Consider the following 25,738-nt stretch of genomic DNA (forward strand, 5'->3'; position numbering starts at 1 on the left):
AGAGACCAATTTTGAGTTAATACCTAATTCTTACAAGTCTAAAGTTAGGCAAAATAAATCTAATTTTCATTGTAGGATAAAAATGTATTGTCTTCTTTTCATGTCTCTTATTAGACTCCTCCAAAGGATGAATTTGTAGTTATTGACGTGCAACCGGTGAGAAGCAACATCCCAGAGGCAAAACCTCCTGTGCTAGGAAGGAGGACAAACAAGGAGAAAAAAGAGCTCCCGCCGTGGCGGTCATCAGACAGACATCCTACAGACACCATCCGATTCAACTACCTCGACAACTACGATCCCATCGAGCAGGCTAGGCAGGCGTAAGAGTCTCTTGCCTTTTGTTTGTGGTAGCAGAGTATGTCCGCGTCCTCTGCAAGCTCCCTCTGCCTGTGCTCCAAGCTGCCTGGAAGGGTTTTTAGTTCACCAGCCTGGCTGCACACCCAAGCTAGCACGCAGTGCTGCCCTTTTCCCTTTTCTCTTATTGATCTTGGTCCTCTTGTAGTCGCAGCTGCATCAATTTGTGTCCTTTCTGTGCAGAGCATTTGCAGAGCTTGTCAGTGTCTGCCTATAAAACAGGCTGTAACCCCCAGGGAAGTCACACAGCTGGAATGGGAAGAATCAGGACAACGGTTTGTTCAAGAGTTTTTAAACAAAGCTGCAAGGTTGGGAGGAATACGCAGTGTCTGCACGGAAGAGGAACAATGAATTAATTGTGGTAAAATATAATTCTATCAGTTCAAGGATCTTCTGGCTGAAAAGAGATTTAGATGTTTAAAAGGGGTGCAGGTATATATACTATGTAATATTTAAGTAATGAGTAGTGTTTGTATCTACACTGCCTGGCATAGACTGCCCATCTCCATCGGCTCTTAGGCTCCCAGAATTACCTGGTCAGCAACTGGCAAAAGAAAGGCTTTTCTGACCCAAAGCATATTTTTTTTCACTTGTGTCAGGGCCGTCCCATGGTTTCCTTTGACACATCTGGTGGAAGATATTTTCAGAATCTCAGGCTTGTGGTCGGATCTCCGTGCGTTAACAAGCACTGGCAGGAGCAATAGTAAGGAGGCCGTGGTAGTTGTCTGTGTGCAGGATTTGGCCCACATCTCATTGAAGTCTCTGCCGCCTCTCCTTTCTTCATGGCCATGCTCACAGCAGTTACCTCAGTTCAGCTGATGTGTAGTAACTCACGAAATTGTGGCGATGTTATTATTCATCTGAGCCTGGTTGAGAGGTAATGGATTACCTTGACCATTGCCTCCTTCCTGTGTGAGTCCCCGTGAGAAGGGCTGCCCAGCTTCTCACCCAACCGAAATTGCAGAGAGGAGGATATTCTTCTTCACCGTGCCAACAAAAACCTTGGGAACCAATTAATCCGCAGCGAAAGTATCCAAGACCGTACATTATAACCAACAGAGCTGAGATTAGCCCTGTGCACAGGAACAACCAAGCCCTGAATTACCCCAGCCCGGTGATTATTTGGCTCAGCAGTAGCACACTTGCACGGGTTCTTTCTCAATGTGATTAACTTTGCCGGACCCACCGCTCCTCCGGGGTGTTCCACAAAGTTCCCAAAAGCCTTTTATGAATCATTTTTTAATCCGCGTCCCCTGGTCCTCGGATACTGCAGCACTTCAAAGAGCATTCCAGTTTCCACCTCACCCTCTTTCTGTGGTATGTTTCCAGACTCTGGTGCCATTTTAGGTAGAGTTCTTTGAGGCGTTTAGCTAAATATTTTGCCAAAATGCCTCTTGTTGCAAATGATGGTGCTGGTGTTATTTTTCAGCTGTGTTGAGTGTTTCCACATAGCCTTTCCCAAGGGCGTATGTGAGTTTAGGGCTGGTCATGGCTGAGCATCAGAAAAGGGACAGCCCCCATTCGAAGCATTTAAAAGTCACTTTTTCCAGCACGGGGCTGCAGATGCAGCTGAGGACCATATGCAAACGATTGAGTTTTTAATGATACTGTAAGCACGCTGACTGTTTTCTTCTCCTAAGTGAGATTTGAGCTTCTATCCCCGTATGCGACGGAGAATATTTTAATGCCTAGTGATCTAGCAAATCTGGCGTTTATCCATAATTACAGGGGATTATCGCAAGGAGAAAAAAAATGAATTCTACGAGATTTACTTGTTTATCGAGGATCTCCCTTTAATATCACTTAAGCTGAAAGTAATTGCTAGTGTGTAGCCTTGTCTGTAATGACTCCTATTCAGCAATACGGGTGTGCCGTTCCAGGTGCTGACCCAGCTACCTGAAGACGTTCTGCTGCTTCTTTTCTGTGGTCTGCAGCCCCTTCCCAGATGTCCTCCCACTAAATCTCTGTTCTCTGTCCTTTCTTGGGGGCAGCAGCCTGGGGACCTGGTCTCGGCACCCCACCTGGCTCCCTGTCCGCAGTGCCACGTCACGTGCCAGGCTTGTGCTGTCCCCAAGCATGGGCATCTGCTGGAGGTGGCAGTGCTAACCAGCAGTTTTGGCAGCTCTTGGCTGCCTGGCAATGGCAACGTGGTCAGCGTGCCCCTCCGTGGTGCCAGGCTTTGTCCTGGGCTGCTGAAGGCAATGCTCCGTCGCCCGAGCGAGGGAGTGTAATGCGAGTGCTGTGCAAGCTGAGCCACCTTGCTGCAGCCTCCAGGCTCAGGCAGACCCTGCCTGACCAGTGTACAGGGTTGTAAAGTAGAGCAGAGAGGCGAGATAAAAATCTCTGCCCCCCTAGGCTGTGTGAGGTGTAGTTATTGTTCAGATTAGACGAATTCTTGGAGCTCAAGGGCATAACATCCACTCTTCATGTAAAGCGAGTGTCAGAAGTAGTGAAATCTATGTAAAATGAGATTCCTAAAACAATAGGGTTGATTTCCCTTAATATAGGGTTGTGCAGTGGTAGCCTGGGAGAGGAAATGAGTTTTGCTGCAGTTCGAATGCACACAGACAGGAACTATTATTTTCTTGAGGCAGGTTACAAACACGCATAAAAAGGACGCAGCAGAACCAGCAGAAAAGCAGCAGACAGCCGACGTGACGGCCGAGAGAGAAGGACAAGAGGGAGCTTTTGTTGGCCTGCAGGGTGGCAGGAGAGCGATGAGCAAACAAACCAGAGTTCTGCTGTGGGGAGGAAAAAGGGACTTGTCGAAAATTCCTTGTGAACAAACACGATTACATCAAAGGAATACCTGACGCCATCATCAAAGCAGCGTGTGAGACTAGTCACTGGCTACTTCTTTGGATCAAAGTTAATCTGCCTAATGTCAGGTTAAATTTTGCAGAATTTAAGAGGTAACAACCATTTTTTATTATTTTTTTTCCTGGCTTCTGAAACTGGCTGAAATCTTCTCTGAGCCGGACGTCGCTCTGTGCTTGCTTTCTGGTCCAAAGAGAGGAGAGAGCTGTCCTGTTCGTCATAGCGGGGTGTCTCTGCAGCCAAAATGCTGTCATTTCAGTGGCAGGGCCACCATCTGTTCCTTTGTTGGTCTTTGCAGAGGAATCATTAGCTGCAAGCTCCCTTCCTCAGCAGTATCAGAACTACTCTGCTGAGAATCCGTGGCAGAGAACTTGGCCTTGCTTAGCCAAAGCAAAACATAGGAGATGTACCAAGCTACGCTCAATTTCCCATTTTGCAGGAGCGTGGAGTCAAAGGAAGTCCTAAAAGATGTAACACAAAATATGTGCTTCGGCATGTAAGACCTAAAATGCGTGCTTTGGCTTATAAGGCCATCATTGGGCGTTTACCTTTGAAAAACGATTAAAAATATTTCTGTCGAGCACTTGGGCGAGGGTTTGGCCTGGCCAGTGCTGGTGCCTCACACCACTGGGAAGAAGAAATACTGCAGGGTAGTGCCGGAAGGACAGCAGAATGGGGTTAATCTGCAATCTGGATGGTAATTGAATCTTTTTCTGATGGATCTTTTTGGTGCTTGCTCTGAAAGGCATTGAGCTTGTACTGTAAAAACAAAACGGCACGTGGGAGCCTCGCTGGCAAACCTGCCCACGGCTCCTTTGAAGGAGCTGGGGCAGCGATCTTGGAGGATGTTCGCTGAAAGTTTATTTGCTTTAGATGGGGAAGTGTGGGAAAAGCTTCGTAGTCACTGAGCAGTGAAATTAAGCACAGCGATGAGCAGATGCGTAGCCGAGGGAGTGGTGAGGAGACAGAGGAGAGATACAGGCGGGTAGAATTACAAATTGCCTGGAAGGGTTTATCAAAATCACTCGGTAGAATTATAGCAGCGACTTTCAGTGTTGCTGCACGTATGCGAGCAATTTATCATAAAGGTGAATTCTTTTAGGTCTGTTTTGTTTTCTGCCCGAGCTGTCCCAGTAGCTGAATGCAAACAGAACCGAGACCAGCGAGGACGGATTTGTCTCTTCAGGAGCACGGAGCAATACTGCGAAGGTGAAGCGAAGCATTTTTATCTGCAGTGTGGGACCAAGTTATAAAACTCCCTCTGGGACCCCGACCTGCCTAAAAAGGACCAGCGGGGGGGCTTCTTTCCGGCCGTGCACGTACGGTTCTGCTGGGAGGCATCTGGTGGTGTGCCGCTCGGTGCTGATAAATCAAAAAGCCCTGCCTCCCACTTTATCATCACTAATGAATTCTGCTTCGAGCCCAGCGCTGGACCCCTGCCAAGACTGCGTCCTTGTGCCTCAAGGAAGAGCCCCGCTCCTCCTCGTGACAGCAGCTCAACCGAAATGAAAGCTCCTTCCCCCCCCCTGCAACCAGCCCTGGCTCCTAGGAGCCAGCGTTAATTCAGTCGGATAATTTATGGGCATAGGCCGTCTCTAAAAACAGTTGCATATTGTACTGGAGTGTTTACCCAACGAGAAAATAATTACGTTCAGTAATTGTTCTGTCAGCAGCCTAGGCCCAGTGTCTGACAAAAAGGGGCTGGTTTGCGTGCGAAGGGCACGCTGTCTCACTGCTCTTCTGAATCCTCTCGCCTGCCTCTCGCTTTTCATGTCTCTGAATAGCCAGCCCAATACTCCCTTGTGGGAATTTAAAACCTTAGGCTTGTGGGAATTTCAAACATTCCTTGAGAGAGAAAAGTGGGGTGAGAAACACTGAGTTCAGCACTGGGAGTGAGACCTGAAGTTCCCAGCTCAGCTCTGACGCCGTCTTCCTTTGCAGCGCTGAGAAACTCATCCTCACTGCTTATTTGCCTTATTTCCTTGACCTGGGAGTGAGATCGTGGTGAGGACCTGCCGCAGAGGGATGCTCTGACACCATGGACATGGACGTTAGAACACAGCAGTAGAGCTTCATATCTTAATTTATGACCAGAAGCTCAGGTTTGACAGGTTATTGGTATTTTATCTGCATAAATACTTCTTTTTTTTTTAGTTTTCTAAGTGAACAGGCTTATACAGAATGGAGTCAGAGCCTCTCCTTTACCTCTTCCAACACTCCCAGTTGTAACAAGGGGAGATCATTCCATGTGCTAACTCCTCCTGGCAAGGGACTGTGTTCCATCTAAAGACGAGCAGATCATTCCCTATAATAATATTTTGGGTTGAATTTTCTCTCTTGCCTGTTAGTGAAGTGTTTATCAAGAGATGGTAATTTTCCTCAAATTGCTATTTGGAATAATTTGTCTGATTCGTCTTTGTGGTTCTTGGTCTGCAGCTGGGCTGGGGCTGGTGAATAGCAAACATGTAGTGGTGTCGGCTGCTGGTGGGGACGTGCATGTTACATGGTGTGGCCCTGTTTTTTTTTAGGATGTGTTGCTTTTAGAGTCTGCTTCCACCCCGTAAAATCGTACTTTTTTTTCACAATGTGCATTTTAGCTTTCTTTCCGAGAGCCCAGAGATGCTGGTGATGGAGCTGGGAGACGAACCCAGAGAGCACAAGGAGTCGCTGCTTTCAATTTACTGCTTCTGTAAAGTTCCCTGTGATATGCAGAATTGGATGTGGAAGGGGAGCAAACACCTTCCAAGCAAACCTGAGTTCCTGCAAAAACTGTCTCATAGTACTGATTTTACTCCTGATATTGGAATAATGTGACAGCTGGCCATAATCCAGTGTACTTTACCTAATTTTCACACACTGGAATATTCCCGTTCTGCCAGTTAATTATAGTAACTTTAATAATAGCTGCAAATAAATTTATATACATGTACAAGAAAAAATATTTAGCTAAAAAACGATGAATAACTTGAGAGGCAGTCCTCTAACCTCATGGATTTAACTGACATGATTTAGTGAAACTTCCCTTTCTGTGAATTCCTTTAAGCTGATGTAACACTGTTTATGTGGATTTAGCTTAAATCTGTAAGTCTCAAGCTAAGGGCATGCGTTTGAGTGCTGTGAAGTTATCATAACTTCAAAAAAAAAAGCAAATTACCGCTCTTCTCTGAGCCACAACTGATTGTGCGCTCTTGGTCTGCTCCAGGTACAAGATAAAATGTATTAGCTTAAGCCATGTCTTTCTGGGTGGCATATCACAAGGGATTTTCTTCTTCTCAACCCCAGGGAACCAACTCCATTGCACTTGTTAATACTATTCGGTTCTACTCTGCAGGAGAAAGAAGGGAGGAGGAGAGACCCCAGACCTCAGCCGGCAGGCAGCTGAGAAAAAAAAGAGAGCAGGTCGTGGATCTAATAAGCTCCGGAAGGCAAAATCACTGGTAAGTATCACCGGCTTGTCATTATATCATCTGGGGTCCAGTGTCAGTTACACCCAGGAATATTTTAGCTCAGGGCATTTACTTAACTTCGGTAACTGCAAAACTTTGCTCCTGACTGTAAGGAGGCTGCCAGGCGCATTTTGTGTCTGTCCCCAGGGGAGATATATGGCCAGAAGCGATAGAGGCATAAGGAGGACACAAAGCATGCCATGTCTGGCTGCTCCAGGGGCAACCTCTCACTGCAGCCTAGACACAGTCCATCTGCCTTCGGTGGGAAAAAGAGAACAGCAACCGTCTGTGTGCAGGCAGTGATCTGGTTATCTGCTCCCCCCTCGCTTTGCTTACTGCTCAGTGTCCTGACAACCAGTTTCCATGGCCTACAAAGCCCTGGATCGCTTATGACGCTCACATCTTTCCCCAGAGCTGCTCTTCTGTGCTCCCGACTTTTGATTGTTGCAGTTTGAAGTTAGTTTATGCTTTGTTCGTTGGGCTGAGCCTCAGCAAGAAGCCCGACGGTCTTAACACTGAGGATTCATTGTGCTCGTTGCGGGTAAAATAGGGCATCCTCACATGAAAGGAGTCTAGGGAAGTCAGGCTTCCAGAAAGCATCATGGGTCTAAGCTTTTGTAGGTATGGCAGCAAATAGCTGCCAGAAGAAAGATGTGCTCACAAGCGTATCGGGAGGTTTTGCAAACCTGGAAGCATGTTTCCCAAGCGATGAAAGCCAAGGGAACGCATGTGAGTTGAGCTAAAGGAGGTTTACATAAAAGAGAGGCATTGTCTCCTGAGATTGAGAGGCCTGACCCAAATACAGCCTGTTTGCTAGGAAAGAGATTCAGCCAGTGTTAAAGAACAGAAAATATAATTAAAGTTATTCAGCCTGTGTCTTACAGTTTCCATTCTCCAATGGCTTCCTCTGTAGCCCTTAGATCAGAGGGCCCTTACAGAGTTTCATTCCACCATAGCTTCTCATTTTCAAATTTAAAGCTGTTTCATTGTCAGTCCAGAAGTGCAAGAATCTTAGTGCAGGGTAGAAAGAGGTGAGTTTGATTTTCTTTCCCTAGAGTTTAGGAGCTTGTAAGTTACGTCACCTGCAGCCCAGCAGGGCACGAGCACCTAGTCTCATTCCCAACATCAAGTCTGAATCCTTCTAGGTGAAGTCAGGGGGAGTTTTTGCTATGAATTTCATCAGTACAGGGTTGAGTTGCTTTTATGCATGTGTCCCCTTTTGTTGGCTACGCTTCTCATAATTTTAGAGACGTTATTATTCACAAAACGCTGCATCTCAGGGAGCACGCAGAGTTAGTGGGTACTGCATAAAAAGCCCTGGGAAGATTCCTAAAGCTACTGCATGCTATCAAGGCCTGAGAGGTCCACCATCCTTCCTTGGTCCCTTCTGGCCGGTTAGGACTGTGTAAGCCAGGATTTAGTGAGCTCCATGTCTTTATTTTGTGCAATCTTGGAACCACTGGCTTCTTTTTGTGTTAAAAATCTGGCGTAGTCTGTTCTGCATCACTCTTTCCTAGACATTTACATTGAAAATACACTTGTATTTGCTTTGAGTTTAGAGCTGTCCAAATTTCAGCACAAGGGCCATGTTTCTTTTCCTCCACGTAATCACAAGGTATAATCCTGGTGTTACGCTGGCCATTAATGATTACAACACTACAGGACAATGAAAGTTAGGTTACAGTAGGCTGATGCATAGAAGAATACGTAAAACTCACTAGGAATCATCCAAAATTAATTTCCATTCATTATTAGGGTAGCACTGGAGAATCTGGTTGAGATGAAGACCTGTGAAAAGACTCTTACTTAATCAATTCCAAATAAAGCAGCTTAATACTCAAATCTTTTAGTAAATCCTTGGAAAAGGAATAGAATACGAGGAAAGAATAAGTGCCCCAAGCAAGCAAACATCAAGTCAAATTAAAATGAAGCTCTTAAATAGATCAATGAATCAGGGGTAGAAAGTAGATGGGAATGAGGTATATTCCAGCCAACAATGAAGATGTAAAAAGGTTTATTATATGGAGCTCTAAGCTCGGGAGACTAAACAACGCACCAAAATAGAAGAAACGTGTAATTAAGGTGATGACCTGAGTCCTGGAATTACCTCCACTGGCTCCAGGTTTGCATATGGTGAATGAAGTCTCCTCCTGGTAAACTTGTGGGGTTTTGGAGTTTATTAGTAATCGTGGAAACAGTAGCATAGAATGTGACCAGACTCACACTTAATTTACAATAAATTAAAGTAAATTATCTAAATTACCTTAAATAGTGCATTACAATAAATTAAGTTAATTAGGTGTCTGAATGAAGGGCCACTTTCTTTCATACGCATGGCCACGCAACTCCCCCATCTCCACGGTGGGGTGGGAACGCCTGTTCTGTCTTTATGCAGGGAAATGCCTTACACTGAAGATTACAGTTTCATTGTTAATTGTCTCTTTAAGCCCTTTTTTGGATCAGGGCTTTGTGGCTTGTCTGTGCCACCTTCATGCTTACATTGCCTTCAGCAGCTGCTGCCCCAGTATCGTGCAAAGAAAAGTGAAGAATGCTACGGGTTCAGTGACTCATTTGGGCTTTTAGCAGGCCAGGCATGGAACACATGGCCCTTTTTTGGGCTACTGTTTCCTCCCTCCTGTTCCTTCTGGCATGGAGCTGCGCTGCCCTGCTGTGATTCCTCGGTTCTGACCCCACAGGTCCCTTCACAGGCATCGCCGCTGCCACATCAGAGTTCTTTACACAGAGTCTTTTCCCTGAAGGACTTCCGATAAGGAATCTTCTGCAGCTCTCAGCAAAAGGCAGCTCGATGGCACATCCCCTTCAAATGTCAAAATTCACAGACGCTTTCCGAGGAAGGTAAAAATCCAGCAGGTTGATGCTTTTGACAGCTTTGCAAATGACTGCAGTGTCAGCAATTAGGGGCTGGTTTTGCCTTTCAGCCTGCCTGCTTGGTTCCGTTGGAGACACTGCTCCACCCTCACAGCTGTTCATGAATTACCAACTTATTTTTAGTGCATACTAAATAACATTTTTTTTTTGACAGGATCAGTCATTCTTGCCTCACTGCCTAAGGTAATAAGATTGCAGCATTTGAAGTCAGGAATAAATTATCCTATGACATATGGATAGGGAATTGGTGTTTGGAGGATGGTTCACATCTGTATTCTGTGTGGGTATATCCCATGGTGAAGATCCAGGGCTCTTGGCAATGCAGCACGATCCGGTCCAGTGTACATTTACACCACCTATATACTGCAAACCTTATCTTGAGTTTTACGGATTCATACAGGAAATCATGTTGAACTACATGTGACTACCCCTGAGAGTGAAAATAGCTCAGTATAACGTCTGGAAATTCAAACCCAGCTTGTATATGTCACTCTAATTTTAAAGGCGTAGCCTGGCTTTGACACTCTACCCATCTGTCCCTATAAACTCTGAAACTGAACAACCACAGACACAGGAGCTGAAGAGGAAGGTGTGGTGCAGCAACTACTCCTGCTTCTGTGGTGCTGTGCTTTCCTCCCTAGGACAGAAAAGCTGCAGCTGCTTATATTACACCACCTCTCTGTTACTCATCAAGAACTGCTAAGAACCTGGAGTATTTTAGCCAGCTGCATAATCCCTGGCCTTTCCTTAGGCCGATAATCAGAAGTTGCTGGGTTGCTTGTTCATTACTAGACAATGAGGCACGAAGCACCATATATCTGCCCCTGCTGCCAGTTCAAATAATGGAAAGGGGAAAGAGGCGGGCAGGAACTGCAGAACAGCATTGACTTTTCTGCACAGCTGTTTTACCATGGACTCTAGTTTCACAGAAGACTATCTGCCCTTATTGCTTTTTAATGAGTTTCTGTGTCGATGTCTGGTTTTGGTGGTGTTTGTTCGCTATTATTAACAAATAATTTGTTGCAGTGAAAAAAAGCCAAAGCTGTTGGTATGCACAACCTGTGCTTTTTTGGAGATTTGGGATCTTTTTCAAGGAAAAATCACTGTGTCATTAAGATTTTATTTCTGCTTAACTTCTAAACTGCTTAGTAAAATGCTCATTAGACAGTATTTTAAAATAAACTTTATCCCTTACACTGTGAGAATTCAAACAGCAAGCAAGACTGGAATTGGCCAGAGCCATATGCACAGGGGAGAATTTGTGCATTAAGATACAAATTAATGTTGAGAACCAATTAACGTGGGTTTAGCTCTACTAGCATCAATTTCTAATTGGATCTTTATGTCCTTAAGGTAAACTTAGAACAGAATACAGGTCACTGCAGTAAGATATGCTTGGATCATCGTTATGAGCATCATTTACAGATTGAAGTTTTCAAGTCTCCAACATTTTCACTCCCTCTGAGACTGTTAGGATAATAATACGACGCTTACTGCCTTCTCTTCCTAGCTGTCACTTACTGCAGATCTCGAGCCTGTTCCCAAACCGCCGGTTCGTCCCAGCTGGGCCACTCACCAGTCAGCCGGGAACCTGCCCCCTAAAGCAGCAGCAAAAGCCCTAGCCCAGAGCTCCCAGTGGAACGCCGGGATACGGCCAGCGCCTGTTCGAGCCCCAGTGCCAAAACCACGTGAGAGAGGAAAGAAAGGCTTCACAAGGACGAACGCCAGGTCTACACGTTAGTATGCCGCCGTGTCCTGAGTGGAAGCTAATTGCAGAGATTGCTGGTACCCAGATTTCGTGCACAGAGGGGAGGAGATGGTGCTGGCAGTACATTTCCGTAGGCAGTCATTTTGGATGGTGGGAATCCAGATGATGGAGATTTGCTGCCTCAGAAGAGAACATACGGCTAAGATCTTCTCGCTTCATATCTAGCACTTGCTAGACCCACCTTCTGTCATGATATTGAACACCGGCATGGGCTTCACGTGGGTTTCGCTCACTAATATTCAGTGGCAGAGCAAGAGATCTTAGAGCGTAAGTGGCAGCAGGGCTCAGTCCAAAGTCCACGAGCTCTGCCAGGCCCTGGACAGATGCCAGGAGGAACTGGTACCGAGCATTCAGAAAGTTAGGGGGTAAAGCAAATCAACTCCAGGGAGACAACAGCTGAGAAAACAGCTGATCTGGGAGTGCCTTCCAAAAATAAGGAGGCAGCCTGACACCATCAAAACAGGTTTTTTTTGCCATTTCAGTCTAGGGTTGCCTAGATTCAACATGGATTCTCGATGCTATTCATCCAGACCTCACCTCCCGATAAACCCAGCATCTCCCTGAGGCCCTCAGTGTCTGCAGCCTGCTGGGAAAGCTTTTGATATCTTTCAGAAGCACACAGATTTTTGCAGATTTTGGTAAAATTCCTCGTAGTTCACAAGGGCTTTGTCCACATAAGGACTGCAGGCTGAACCCTGGTGATTTTTAATCACACAAGGGTAGTGGATAAAGAACCTGGAGTGAACAAAGGAAAAGAGACCTCTGATGTGAGTCTGAGATTTTCAAAGAGAACACAGGAGTAGAATAAGAGGGCAGCTCCTGGCACTTGGCAGTGACTATCCAGTAATTATTAGTGGTCCCATTTAGGGGAAAGATGATGGAGCAGGTGCATCGCCGATAGCCCCCATGAGGGGGACCCACAAGTGAGTGATGACAAGTCCTTCTGTGGCAGATGAAAGAAATTATTTAAGTACAGATAAGGGCACTGGGGGAGGCGCTAGAATGACTGTGATGAGGCCCAAGGAAAACACCTGAAGACTGTTCCATGTAGGAAGCTGCACAAAAATGTATCCTGGCTAGAGAAGCCAAGAGAGGAAAGCATCAAGATTAGGGTAGAGGGTTACAGTCCCTCATCACAAGTTTCCACCACAAAGTTCCTATTATCTAGGCCCCTCACCCTGATGTAGCACCACATGGACAGAGCTTTAGGAAGGCTCCACATGGGACCGGGGCCAAGTCACGAAGAGTTATGCGTAGGCTTTGGGCTTGGCTGCATTATTGGTTGTTCCAGTCAGTCCAGGGAATTTCTGCTGGTCTGGCAGCGCTGCTGTGGCCTCCCAGGAATGCAGTGCTCGGCTCCCACCAGGAGGCACTGGGAAGTGTGTTTCTGCAGCCTCTTAATGCCTGTGAAGCGATCTGCAACTGCTAAGAAGTGGTTTGGTGCTGTCAGAGAGGATGTGGGGGATGGAGTGAGGGGAGCTCCTGCGGGGGAAGTGGCTGCCCAGTGGTTATTGTGCAGGGATGTGCAGCATCCTGCCTGACCTCTGCTGCATTCAGCGTCTTCTACATAAGAAATTTTAAAACTCTGCATGAGGGAAGGGCTTTGGATAGCAAGGAACAAGTGCTTGGATAAACATGTGAGCCACCTTCCATCGCTGTTGCTGTAGCACAGAAAATACCCAGGTAAATTACCCCGACAGATTGCATTTGGATTAGGGGCAATTTGCTAGGCAAAGCTATATATTTTTTTGTACCAGAGAGGAAGACAAATCCTGTCTTAATTTATTCAGTGACCCCTCCAGGGCCTTGCGATCTCTGCTAGGCTTTTCCCAAGGTAAACTTACCAGCTTTAGCTAGTGCTCCGTGGGCTGTCCCAGGCCATGTTTGCAGATGGTCAGAAAGGTGGGCAGGAGAAGTAAAGACGGTTTGGCCTGATTATTTTCTCTGCAATGAATTAATGAAAGGAAACAAACCATTCAATCCACATTTGTAAAAGTATTTGAGGTATTAAATACACCAAAATCCCAAGGTTTGGCTGGGTAACTATATTTAGAATGTGAAATCTCTGGCTAAATTAACCTGTCTGATTCTCATGTTGTTGTTTTTTTCACCTTCATCTAGCATCTCCTCTGTTTGAGGCTCAGCCCTGGCGCATTCCTCTGTCAAACCAAGGATCTGATACAGAGTAAGGGAGGATCCAGAGTATCTTTCATCTCAGCAGAACAGAAGCTTATCTGCCTGGCGCTGGGGAAACAGCAGCAATGTTGCCTGAGTCACAGGCTGTGTTTGGTGAAGAACAGCTGCTTTTGAGTCCTTTGCAAGGACCCAGTTTTATTTTTTTTTTCAGCTTGTGCTAGAAAAGACTTTCTTCATTGACCTCATCATGTAAAGAAGTGAGCATGAAGGTCCTGCATCCATTCTCACTTAGGCTGTCCAAAAGAAAACTGCCTTGCAGCCAGCTTAGATAGAGAGGTGCTGGAGCAATGACTTTGTATTTTTTTTGGAAGTACAGCAGCTGGTGCAATGACTCCTTCCTGCCTTTGGATCTCCAGGTGGGATCTCCTGTTTCCAAGCCGGAGTCAGAATGTTTTCCTGGGGTGTTTCTCAGCCTGGTTTCCTGTTGCTGCTGCTCTTGAACTGGTGCTATATCCTCTTTTTCTTCTGGGTACGTTGTCTCTGCAGAGTTCACCTAGACTTTTGACCACGCACAGAAAACCCTCGTGCAGATCCCTGCTAGATCTGCTGGACCTCAAGGGTGCTGAGCTTGCCTGTGTGTCGCTCAGACACCTCAGGGCACATCCCATGACCTGAGCTGCTCTGTGATGCTTTCCGAGTGAATTATGGAAGTTGGCCTGCCTGTGATGCATGGAAAAGAAGCGAGGACTACCAGGAACCTTCATGATGTAAACTGTATCCCCCTACAAAGCGAGTGGTTTTTCACCAACATCAATATGATCCTTCAGCTGTATCCTACAGCCCCTGCCAAATCAGCTGGACTGTGAAGGAAGCACCACAGCATTCAAGGGAAAAGCCTTTAACAAGTGGAAGAAAGGAGGCTCAGGGAAAATGCCTGAAGAAAAGCCTGCTGTACTGAAGACAGAACTTCTTTCTCTTGTTAATCAAGGCAAGTCCATCCTATCAATCATGTTAGTGAGAATGTGTTAGTGAGAATGAAATCAAATCCCACACTCAGGATTACAGCATTGCACATGACTCCTGCGGGGAGTTGACTCTAGCTTAATTATTTAAGAGAATGTAAATCATGAGCTTTTATTTGTCTTTTCTACAATTAAGGAAGTATCCAGGAAAATGTAAGGAATTGCAGTTTTTAAGGATAAAGGGACTGAATGCAGAGCAACTGCAACTCATTGCCTTATCATATCCCAGACTGGGATAAAGCTAAAACTTCCCATACACTAGGATGAGCCATGGTACACCCATGAATTAATTCTCTGATTGACAAGGATTAGGAGAAGACTTCCACCTGGTGAGCAGATTACTCTGTACTGTGTCACTTGAAGATTTCGACTTTTTTTTTGACACAAGACACGGACATCGGACATTGTCAAGACCAGGCACTGGGCACAACACACCATGGATCTGAACTGAAAGGTCAGCTTCTGCCAGCAGACTCTGCCCCTTGGGAACTTGTTCAAATACCACGTAAATCCCATCTCCTAAGCAAGGGTTAGGTATCTCAGTGCATCTCCCTCTCCCTGGTTTTGTCCTTTCATTTCTCTAGCTGCTCTGTATGCTTGGAAGAGGCAGTTCATCTCGACCAAAATAACGGCCTGAGAGCTTGTTAAGTCTAAGCAGGTCACCTCTGAAATGATTATTAGCTGAAACAGGAGCTTGCAGATGGCGATTATGTCTTACATCATCGATTACACAAGAGACTAACTGATTTCAATTAAGAAAGCTAACTTCGGGGCACCAGAAATCAGGTAGGATAAATCCCACCCAAAACGTTCATCGACGTCCAGTCCCTGGTATTGCAATTCTCTCCTCACAAACCTCTTCCCACAGAAAATCGAATTAAATGGCTTGCTTCGTGGCTGTTTATGGCTTCTGAAGTCCAAACTGTTGCTCTGGCTTCCTTTTTGTCCCAGGCTCTGCGTAGTTTCCTGGGCAGCAGTTCAGCGCTAGGTCTTTGTACCAAACAGCAAGTGGCTACACAAGGAAATGATGTAACCCCGCATCAATGGCTTTTCTTTTCTCACCAGTGAACATACTCACTCGAAGGGTAACGTTTCCAGGGTCCTGGAGCTGAGTGCTCAGGCATTGCTGCAGATACTGTGCCTTTGCTGCAGCACATCAAGCGGCTTGAGTGCTCACTGTACAAATTAAGACTCAGGCTTCTCCAATTTATAATGCTTTTGTATTTATGATCCCGTGAAATAATTAACAGCAACACTGTCAAGGAAACTGCCAAGCCAAGTAGTCAGTCCTTGAAGTAACAGCAGACCTGTATAACGCCTTGATGTAACTTCTACCAATTATAGTATTAGAATAAAATACTTGCAACACGCTTTATAAACATTCCTGAGGTTGCAGAATAGGTCAGAATCTGAAACAGAAAGAGACAGGGAGACAAACTCCCAGCTGTCTGCCTCTGTGCTGCTGGCTGGCCTCAGGCAAGCTGTATCACCTTCCGCGCCCTGGGCTGCTGATCTGCACGGGCAGATGGTTATTTACCCACCTTACAACGCGCCTCGAGATATGTGGATAAGAAATTGCTACACAACTACAGAGGAAGGTTGTTATGCCTCTGCCCTTCCTTGTAGATGCTCATTTCCCTGCACTGCTTGGTATTTCCAGATCCTGTACAACTCTGATTAGCCGTAGCGTTTGATTAAAGAAATGAAAGCACCTTTTAAACCCCACAGGCCAATGAATCAGCACTGCTGCATCTGAATTCCACCAGTACAAGCAAGATCAGAATGTGAGCCCTAGGCTACAGCCCTGCTCAGATGTGGTGAACAAACCCAAACTTGCCAGCCTCCTCTTACCCAAGGTTTACCATCCATTTCTGCCAAAAACTCCACCTGAATTTACCTCATGTTCCTTGCTGGGAGCAATGGCAGAGTTTTGGTACTGTAGTTTGGCTTTTTAGCCCAAATGAACTTTTCCTGATTATTGTTCTGAGCTAAAGACAGAGCCTTGTTTGGGAGAAGGAATATGTGTAGCTGAAGATTAATAGGAGTTGCAGGTGGGAGCATGGTTAGGTCAAAACCGAGGATTTTTAGAGACATCCAACGCGTGTGGCAGCCCCTGAGAAGGAAGACGAGCAAACGTGACCGCTGCCAGGGAAGTGAGAGCAGAGAGCAGAGTCCCAGCAGCAGCACGAGGGTTGTAACAGGCTAAGGGATGGCTACAGAAAGCACAGAGACCTTGCGGCAAATGGAAAGTAGCTGATGATAGTAGCTATGTGTAAGATAAAAAGTTGCTGTGATAGGTGGATGAAGCTGATAACAGGTGGAGAGCACAGATCAGCTCACATAACAAAGGGACGGGGAGGTGAGCAGTCAGTGCGGAGGGCTGTGTTGGTGGGCGGATGTGATAAGGGAAGGGACAGGGGTATGAAAATCAGCTTGAAATCAATTGGCTTGTCTCAGCTGGCATGCTTGCACTGCCTTGCCATGTGTCTAGCACAGGCATTCTACCTCTCATGTGCTCGTGTCCTCTTTTAGAGGATGAACTCAAACAACAGAGACATCCCAGGCCTCCTCCAGATGGATGCTTTGTAGTGTGTGCACCCCCAGGTAATTCAGGGGAAGGAACTACTTTCACATCCCAGCCAGCCCAAAGCATGGGCTAGGCAAGCGGACAAACTCTGACAGTACAATCGCATCTGAAATGTCTCCTGGTGTGCAGCAGCTGCTGCAGGAGGTCTGAGAAAGGTGATGGCAGGAGGTGCACGCCTGGATAGATGTTTTCTAACCATTTGCACAGCCCATATCCTGAGTACAACCGCCCTCCAAACCACTCATAAATTGCTGGTTGGCACAGGATGCTTGGGAGACCCCCTGGGAGGTAAAACCACTGCTACCGACAGGTCCAGGCATTGCAGGGCACTCCCAGCACAACAGGGGGAAGGAAACTGAATTTGGCTCTCCAAAAAGGCCTGCAGGCACCAAGAGAGCAGCAGCAACGGGAGCAGATGGTCTGAGCTGCATTTTCAACCTGTTCCATCCTGGGATCTTGCTTTGAACGGGCAGGAGGCTGCCAAACCCACTGCGGGGAGGGCAGGATGGTCTCACACACACACACTCTGCTACAATCTGCCTGCAAGACTGCGCACGCTGACCTACGGCACCAGGGCAGGCTCTGCTTGCTTCATAAACCAACCCACGCAGTGGTAAGAGCTGACCCGCAGCAGTTTCCACGTGCCCTTATTCCTTCCTGCAATTCTTGTTGCCTGTTCAGTCCCCAGATGTGCACCAGCTGTGAGTGTGATGCCAAAAATCTTCAGGTCAACCCCAAATCAGGAGGTTTTCAAATAAAGATTTTTACCAGCCCATAAATCATGACAGCATCTCTCTTTCTCTCCTCATTTTTTTCTTTTTTTTTTTTTTTTTTTTTTTTTTTTTCCTGCCTGTTCTCTCCTTCTCTGCAAAACATTTTTCTTGCCCAGGCAGCTTCCCCCTCTGCTCAGGGGCAGCCTCCCCTAACTCACAAAGGGATCCTCCAGAACCTGCTGGCTGAGCAGGAGGCCGTGGGCAAGGAGACGCGGGAGCTGGCAGGCACTGGAGAGTCTCTGAATAACTGCAACAACAAAAAAAGGAGATAGATAGATACAGGTTAAGATACCAGGGGTTTAGACTAAAAAAGGGGAGGTTTAGATTAGACATTAGGGAGAAATTCTTTATTGTGAGGGTGGTGAGGCACTGAACAGGCTGCCCCGAGGAGCTGTGGGTGCCCCATCCCTGGCAGTGCCCAAGGCCAGGCTGGATGGGGCTGGGGGCAGCCTGGGCTGGGGGCAAGGGCCGTGCCCATGACAGGGGATTGGAACCAGGTAGGCTTTAAGGTCCCTGCCAACCCAAACCATTCCGGGATTCTCTGATAATTCAGCCATGGAAGTCCCTGCCTCAAGAAGTGGCAGCTGTTGAAGCTCACGTGGGCTCCAGAAGTGACTGGGGTTTCATGGAAGGATCTCGTACGAAATCAGACCCAGGGCTGCACCGGCTGGAAGAGGCACAGGGCTGCCCCACCTCGTCAGCCACAAGCCTGAAGACAGCGGTGCTCTGGGGAGAGCTCCCAGAGGCTCGGAGCTTGTGCTGGCACCAGCTCTGGAGGTAACCAAGTGCTGGCAGTGTGGGGAGGTCTCCTTGGACTCCACTGGGGAAACCAACAGGACCTCAAAGCGATAGAAGCCTGTGCTTGGGGCCACGAGGCACCACATTCCCTGCTGAATCATAGAATCACAGAACCATTAGGGCTGGAAAAGCCCTCCAAGATCATCAGGTCCAACCGTCCCCCACCACCAGTGTCACCACTGAACCATGTCCCCAAGCACCACGTCCAACCTCTCCTTGAGCCCCCCCAGGGACGGTGACCCCCCCACCTCCCTGGGCAACCCATCCCAAGGCCTGACCGCTCTTTCTGAGCAGAAATGTCTCCTCATTTCCAACCTGAACCTCCCCTGGCACAACTTGAGGCCATTCCCTCTGTTATCTGTGATCTCGGATGTCTTTTCCAACCCTAAAATTCCCCAATTCTCTGACAAGCTGCGCCCCCCCCCCCCCCCCCCCCCCGGCGTCCCACAGGCCTCCTGCCTCCCCCTGCCCGATCCGCGCCGCTCCTCCCGCTCACAGAGACACTTGAGGCTTTTCGTCAAATTCAAACATTTTATTTATTATCGGGATTTCGCGTTTAAATACTTTGCTACCACCTAGCGCCGGAGGGGAGAAGGGGAGAAGGGGGAGAGCCAGGGCCTGGCTGCGCTGGGGCAAGCGGCTGTGCTGCGGGGGGGGGGGGGGGGCCGGGGCCTTAAATTAAAACCACCAAAACAAAAAAAAAAAAGAAGGAAAAAAAAAAAAAAAAAAAAAACAGCAGAAAACAATAAAACCGAGTGAAACGTGAAGAAAATAACACAAACTATGGATAAAAGGCAGGAAAACGTCGATCGAAAAGCAAGCGCTTTACGGCAGCGCTGCCGGCCGGGCGACGCTTTCGCGACGGGGCGGCCTCGCTTGGTGGCAGCGGCCGGCGGCCGGGGCCGTGAGGGAGCGGCGGCATGGGGCGGCGGCGGGCAGGTAGCGGCCGGTGCTGTCGTTATCGGTGTCGTTATCGGTGTCGGAGTCGGTATCGGTATTGTTATGGGTGAGATCGGGCCGCCCGGGGAGCTGCGGGTCCCCCTGGCAGCGCCCAAGGCCAGGCTGGATTGGGCTGGGGGCAGCCCGGGCTGGGGGCAGGGGCCGTGCCCGTGGCAGGGGGCTGGGGTTTGATGAAATTTTAAGGCCCCTTCTGACCCGAAACCGCTCCACAGTTCTGTGAGCACCTCTGCAGTGCTGTGCCACGGGTAGGTCAGCTCACACAGGCTCGGTGGGCAGCCACGTCCCCACTGCTGGGTTCTCTGCCCGGTTTGGTGCCTCTTATTTTGCTGCCCCGACACTTCTGGTGTAAAGAGAACTTCGTGAGCTAAAATAAGCATGTTTGGGGGCAGATCGCTTAATAGCAACGCTTCTCTTCTCCCAAAGCCGGTACAGAAGAAATATAAGCAAAATATCCAGCGTGCGCAGCACTAACCCTCGCTGCAGCCCTCAGAGGGGAAGCTTCAAGGAGCTGACAGATGCAGCAACCCCCTGCGTGTGTCTGATGAGGTTACGGGGTTATCTCCTCGTCTGGCTGCTCCACCGTCCTGCAGTGGATGCGTCTCGTTCCTTGCCACGTGTGCTGGCAGCGTCAGATGAGCCTGGTGATGGCGCTTAGCTTCCACGGACTTCTTGTTTGTGGCTGTTGTGCACATCGCTTTGATGGAAGACCATAGAGTTTGTCCTAAAAGCCAAAAAAAGACGATGATGGGAGGCAGCGACTGTCACTTGCTGCCAGTCAGGAGTGACGTGCAGTGGCCAATTGGAGGGAAAAATGCCCTGAAATTGTGGGAAATACTAAAAAAAAAGATGCACTTGGATTGTGACTGGCGACCAGAAGGCAGTGGGTACACACGTGGTTTGTTTTGTTCCCCTTTCAGGAGACCTCAGCCATGCAGAACTGATGATGATGACGATAGCTGACATCATCAAACAACTAATTGAGGCTCACGAGCAGGGAAAAGACGTGAATCTGAACAAGTAAGTCACTGGTGGATGACACTGCAGAGCTGGTCCACCAGTGTTGATCGCGTCCTGTACAGTCGTTTATGCTTGGCCTTCACTTTACAATGTTTTGTTTTCACAGCCTACTGCCATTTCTCTTACCATTCTCTGATAATGACCATCTCAGAATCATCATAGAATGGCTTGGGGTTGGAAGGGACCTCAAAGCCCCCCCAGTTCCAACCCCCTGCCATGGGCAGGATGCCCCCCACCAGATCAGGTTGCCCAGGACCTCGTCCAGCCTGGCCTTGAACCCACAGCTCCTCTGGGGCACCCACAGCTCCTCTGGGCACCCTGTGCCAGTGCCTCACTGCCCTCTGAGGGCAGAATTTCCTCCTAACATCTCATCTAACATCTCCCCTCCTTTATTTTAAAGCCATTCCCCCTCGTCCTGTCATCTGATTGAGCAGAGAGTTGCTCTCCTATTTTATATTTTATAAGACCCCTTCAAGTACTGGAAGGCCACAATGAGCCCCCCCCCCCAGAGCCTCCTCTTCTCCAGGCTGAGCAGCCCCAGCTCTCTCAGCCTTTCTCCATAGGAGAGGTGCTCCAGCCCCTTGATCATCTTCGTGGCCTCCTCTGGACCCGCTCTAACAGCGCGCTGCTGTCCAGCAGAACCCCCGAGTTTCTCTCTGTGCAGGTAGATGACATCCATCAGTCCGCCCGTGTCGACTGATGCGGTCACTAAAGACGCCAAGATCTGTGGGGATTTGAAACGACCCCTTACTGCTTCACTGGCACTGCTCAGCCCACAAAATGCTCAGGCTCAAGGAAATTTGTCGTCGTCTTTTTGCGTTTCCACCTGCGTGGAATTCATCCCCATAGTCCCAAAGCCAATTCTGTCAGGGAGAAGAGAGATTGAGTTAGAGGTAAAGTTTACATCAAACATTTTAACAGCATGCTATGAACGAAGTCGCTGCTTACAGAAACTTCTTCCTTCTTTACCTTTGTGGAATAACAAAACCGGAACTTGTCCCAGCGTATTTCATTCAGACATATAATTGTAAACATTTACCTGGTGCTGGAAATAATTTATAGAAGTGTCTGAGAAATGAGCTGAGGTAGAGTCTGCGTCTGCAGGAGGTTAATCAGATGGAAGTCTTAGGAAAAGACTTAAATCGCTGGAAATGGGCGAGACGGCCTCTGGGCACCTTTGACAACGTTTTGGCAAAAGCACATTTAGAAGTAAAACGTCCAGAGACTCAAAACGTTGGCAGTTGTTGCTCGTTGATTTTATTTGGAGTTTATTTGCTGTATCTTAAATACCCAGAGCGGCTGTTGCAAGGAATTACTGCATTAAATGAGTTACCTGGCAAGGCAAATGGAGCGAACCCTCCTGGATCCCCAGCAAGCTGAACCGAAGCAGTGTGATGGCGCTGCTGTGCGACTGGGTGCACAAGTCTCAACGGGGTCGTTAATCGGAGGTATTTCTGCTTTCAGGCTGAAAACCAAGACTTCAGCCAAGTATGGGCTCTCGGCGCAGCCACGTCTGGTCGACATCATCGCCGCCGTTCCGCCGCAGTACCGCAAGGTGCTGGTGCCAAAGCTGAAAGCCAAGCCCATAAGGACTGCGAGCGGGGTAAGCACGTCGCCGTTCTCTCCATCCACCACCGTCCCCCCCTGCTCTCATTGATAAATTATCGTGGATTTAATTATTTTCAAAGAGGAGGACGTTCAGTGCCCAGGAACTTCAATGAAGACGTGCTGGCTGCACTGCCAGGTTCCAGGTTGTCTTCCCTGATGTGCCTGCAGGGCTGTTACTCGCAAAGCCTTTGGGAGAAGAGGTGGGGAGGTTTTGTTTCAGGGTAGCATAGCTAGCTTTTTAATTGCTGTTAGAAACACTGCAGCTTAACCTGCAGGCCCTCTTGGTGAACAAAGGGGGAATGTCAGGATTTAACGTGTTTCTTGAAAAGGTATTTCAAGCTGAGAATAATAATACAGGTATAGGTGACATTCAGCTGTGTGTTTTCAAGCTCCTCTACTATATATATAGCATTTAAACCAAAAAAGCTACCACTCAGCCACCAGAAACCAAGATCCCAGAAGTGTTCAGTTTTCATAACTATAAAAAAAAGATCTTAATTTCATTATTTTTTTCTGGCTGTAGAATATTTCATCAAACTCTTACTGCAACCAGAACTTCTGAAAACTGGCAATGTGCTTTCCGAGGTGTGTGCCCCGAAGCAGTAGACACCAGAAAATTTTAAGTGTGTGTCTCTTTTCTTCCCCTTGCTCTTGTGAAAGGGGAAGGTGGCGTCTTGTGTTGTGCCTGCATTTGATGTGTGAAGAGCTGCGTGAGAGCAGCCTAGAAAAAAGCCCCGGCTCAGGTGGAGGGAGGAAACTATTTCTATTTTCCTTCTCTTACGTCTTTCTGTTTCTCTTCATCTCCCCTCTTCTCATCCTCCAGATGGTGTTCAGGGCGCTTACTGGCACGTTCTCACCCTTGCACTGTCTCGATGTGTGCCGGCTGGCCCTGCTGAATACCTGCGTGCCAGGCAGCGTGACTTTTTGGCAGGGTGGCTCATCAGATCCGATGGGACACCTGGGTCTTTGTAGCTCACTGCCAGTTTATCCTGAATTGCAAAACTGATAACAGGATTCCTGTTTCTTGATACATTTGTTACGCTCGTTTTCTCAGGAGTTGATGCACAGATATTTGAGGTGGCAGACTAAGCAGAAAACATCTTTAAATAGTGTCCTGCAGGTGCACGTTTTTACGTAGCCATCCGAGATGCGTTTTATTTCTGTAACTTCAGAAGCAATGACTGTAATTTCCCGCCGTAATTCTGCTTTTTTCAGATTGCTGTCGTGGCCGTGATGTGTAAACCACACAGGTGTCCACACATTAACTTTACGGGCAACATATGTGTGTAAGTATGACTCGGGTGACCTAAAAGAGGGCTTTTTTCCAGTATTATCTGTATAATTTTGTATAAATTGCGACATTACACTACGAATTCTACTTGTTTTCAGTCTTTCTTTAAGCAGAAAACCTTCTTTGATGGGTTAAACCCTGCTTAGCTCAGTAAATAGAAACTTTTGTAAATCCAGTAATTAGGAGAATATATTAACGATCGGATACAAGTCGTACTACTGAGACGGTGCATGCGCGTGTCGTGCATGTGAGAGTAGACTGGGTACGTAAGAAGGCAGAAGACAATTACAGAAAAGAAGCAGGGCTCAATCTGAAAAGTTTGAAAACTGCCGAACTGAAACCCAGCTGAGGAGGTGCAGGTGTTGTCTGCGAAAAACTGGCTTGGTGTTGGCTCTGCCCGGCTCTGGAGCGAAATGAGAGCACAGATGGAAAGCCTCCAGCTGCCAAGAGCTTGCGGTATTAAGGGAATAGCTTCTGAGTTTTATTTTAATTGAGAAAGCCAAGCTCAGTTTACCTTGAAGTATATTGCTTCTGTTTGCTTTAAGAGCCTGTGCTCCTGAAATCGCGTGCTTTTTGTCTTCCCTGAGCGTATCAGCTCATCTATTGGAAAACGTTGCTCCTCTTCCCCATTGCTCCTCTTCCCCACCTTGTCACATCTGAAACCTCAGCGTGTTTCGCTGCCAGCTGCCTGGCGGAGCGAGCTGGCTCCGTGCTTGTTTTCGGATGAGCAGCTCTTGTGTTTGAGATGTTCCAGGTAATTATGTACGTGAAATCTCTCCGATCGGATTGCACAACTTCCGCCAGCCAGTTAATTTGGCCATGGTAATTTGGTAATTAATTTTATAATGGTGACAGATGATTTGGGTTGAGCTTGCAGGGCAGGCGAGGAGGAAGCCAACCGATTATGCGGGGAACAAAACGAGTCCGCTGATTTGAGAGAGATGGCATTATCTTGGGCTCCGTGCGCTGAAGATCTGCACCGTGACAGTGTGCTGACTGCTCCTTTACCATGTTCAGTGCATGCAGCTCGAGCCGACGGGGTGCCAACCTCGCCGTGTCAGGTCGTGTTTGAACGCACAGTGACAGGAGGTTGGCCATTAACCCTCAGAAGAAAGCCGAGGATACCTCGGAATAAATTTGTATTCCGTTAGGTCCCTGTCTGCCATGTACCAGTCCTCTCCTCGCTAGCTGGCGTGCTGGGATAGCTGCAGCTCTGTCCTGTGCCAAAGAATGAGCCCCAAACCAGCCTCTAGGTGCAGGAATTGTCATTTAACACCAACCATACAGTTAACCGAAGTTGATGGACTGCGTTCTTCTCAAGTAGCCCTAGAATGCTGCTTACAACGCGAGTATTTATTAGCTACCATGCTCCAAAGTTCAACAGACAAACGTAGATGAGCTTCCTCACCATCAAGACAGTTAAATTCAATAAATATGTGGAAAAGAAATGCCGATTGTGTAACTGGACGATGTCCGTATTTTGTCTTTCCTTTGCCAAGCACAAAATATTTTGCATCAGAGACAATTTTTTGGACGGAACTTTTGGAAAAGCGTTGAAACTGTTCATGGCAGTAAAATTCCTCTTCCTCAAATCTAATGATCAGCATGTAACAATCAGTCCAGAACTGCAGGGCAGCTCCCTGCAATAGCGCCGTGTTCCAGAGCTGCGTTCCCAGTTCTTTTGCTTCTGTTTAGTCTTGTTAAGTTGTTTAACGTTGTAATTTGACAGATCTGGGTTGTTTTTTGACTTCTTTCTCATTAAATTTAAGCCATCTGTTTTGCCGTGCTCTGTGCACCTAGCCTTTGTTCATGCATGGCCTCGGTTCCTCTCGGTGATAACAGATATCAGAAAACTCTGACCAGTTGTGAGCCAGCTTTAGTCCGGGTAGCATTAAGGTACCACGGTGGCAGTAAGGGCGTCCTTTTGTGGATTTCTCTCTTTGTGGACTTATATTTGTGGATCTGAGAGCTCTCCAAGGCCAGGAGAGCTGCTGGCGTGCTGCTGTGGTCAGGTTGGGTGGAATTTATGTTCCCCTGCCTCTCTGATGAGGGATGGGGGAGTCATAGCTGTGTCTGCTCAACCTGCACCCTCTTCTGTATCCGTACCTCGGGCAGATTAATTGTTGCAATTGCACGAGTTTGACGCCTGTTTTCTGTCTTTTGATCTTTGCAGGTACTGCCCAGGAGGGCCTGATTCTGACTTTGAGTATTCAACACAGTCTTACACTGGATATGAGGTATTAATTCCTTCTGTCTGCCATGATGTGTTCCC

The 25,738-nt window shown here is 47.6% G+C and overlaps 2 protein-coding genes across 4 annotated transcripts in view; both read left to right on the forward strand.

Annotated features, from left to right (window-relative positions):
* FBXO16 (F-box protein 16) overlaps positions 1 to 17,801 on the forward strand; it is a 38,716-nt gene extending 20,915 nt beyond the window's left edge. For both annotated transcript variants that reach the window (XM_035322558.1, XM_035322557.1), the window contains 4 exons: positions 115 to 320; positions 6,503 to 6,608; positions 11,017 to 11,242; positions 13,396 to 17,801. In XM_035322558.1, coding sequence (XP_035178449.1) covers positions 115 to 320; positions 6,503 to 6,608; positions 11,017 to 11,242; positions 13,396 to 13,463 — 606 coding nt within the window. In that variant the 3' untranslated portion in view covers positions 13,464 to 17,801. The remainder of the gene's footprint in view (positions 1 to 114; positions 321 to 6,502; positions 6,609 to 11,016; positions 11,243 to 13,395) is intronic.
* A 1,575-nt stretch (positions 17,802 to 19,376) lies between these two features.
* ELP3 (elongator acetyltransferase complex subunit 3) overlaps positions 19,377 to 25,738 on the forward strand; it is a 92,675-nt gene continuing 86,313 nt past the window's right edge. The window contains exons 1-5 of one of the 2 annotated variants that reach the window (XM_035321241.1): positions 19,377 to 19,529; positions 20,468 to 20,567; positions 22,032 to 22,170; positions 23,391 to 23,461; positions 25,640 to 25,703. In XM_035321241.1, the coding sequence (XP_035177132.1) occupies positions 19,511 to 19,529; positions 20,468 to 20,567; positions 22,032 to 22,170; positions 23,391 to 23,461; positions 25,640 to 25,703 (393 nt within the window). In that variant the 5' untranslated portion in view covers positions 19,377 to 19,510. The remainder of the gene's footprint in view (positions 19,530 to 20,467; positions 20,568 to 22,031; positions 22,171 to 23,390; positions 23,462 to 25,639; positions 25,704 to 25,738) is intronic. The other variant, XM_035321240.1, reaches the window with a different exon arrangement.

Source organism: Oxyura jamaicensis, chromosome 3 (assembly GCF_011077185.1).
Source record: "Oxyura jamaicensis isolate SHBP4307 breed ruddy duck chromosome 3, BPBGC_Ojam_1.0, whole genome shotgun sequence".
NCBI classification, from domain to species: Eukaryota; Metazoa; Chordata; class Aves; order Anseriformes; family Anatidae; genus Oxyura; species Oxyura jamaicensis.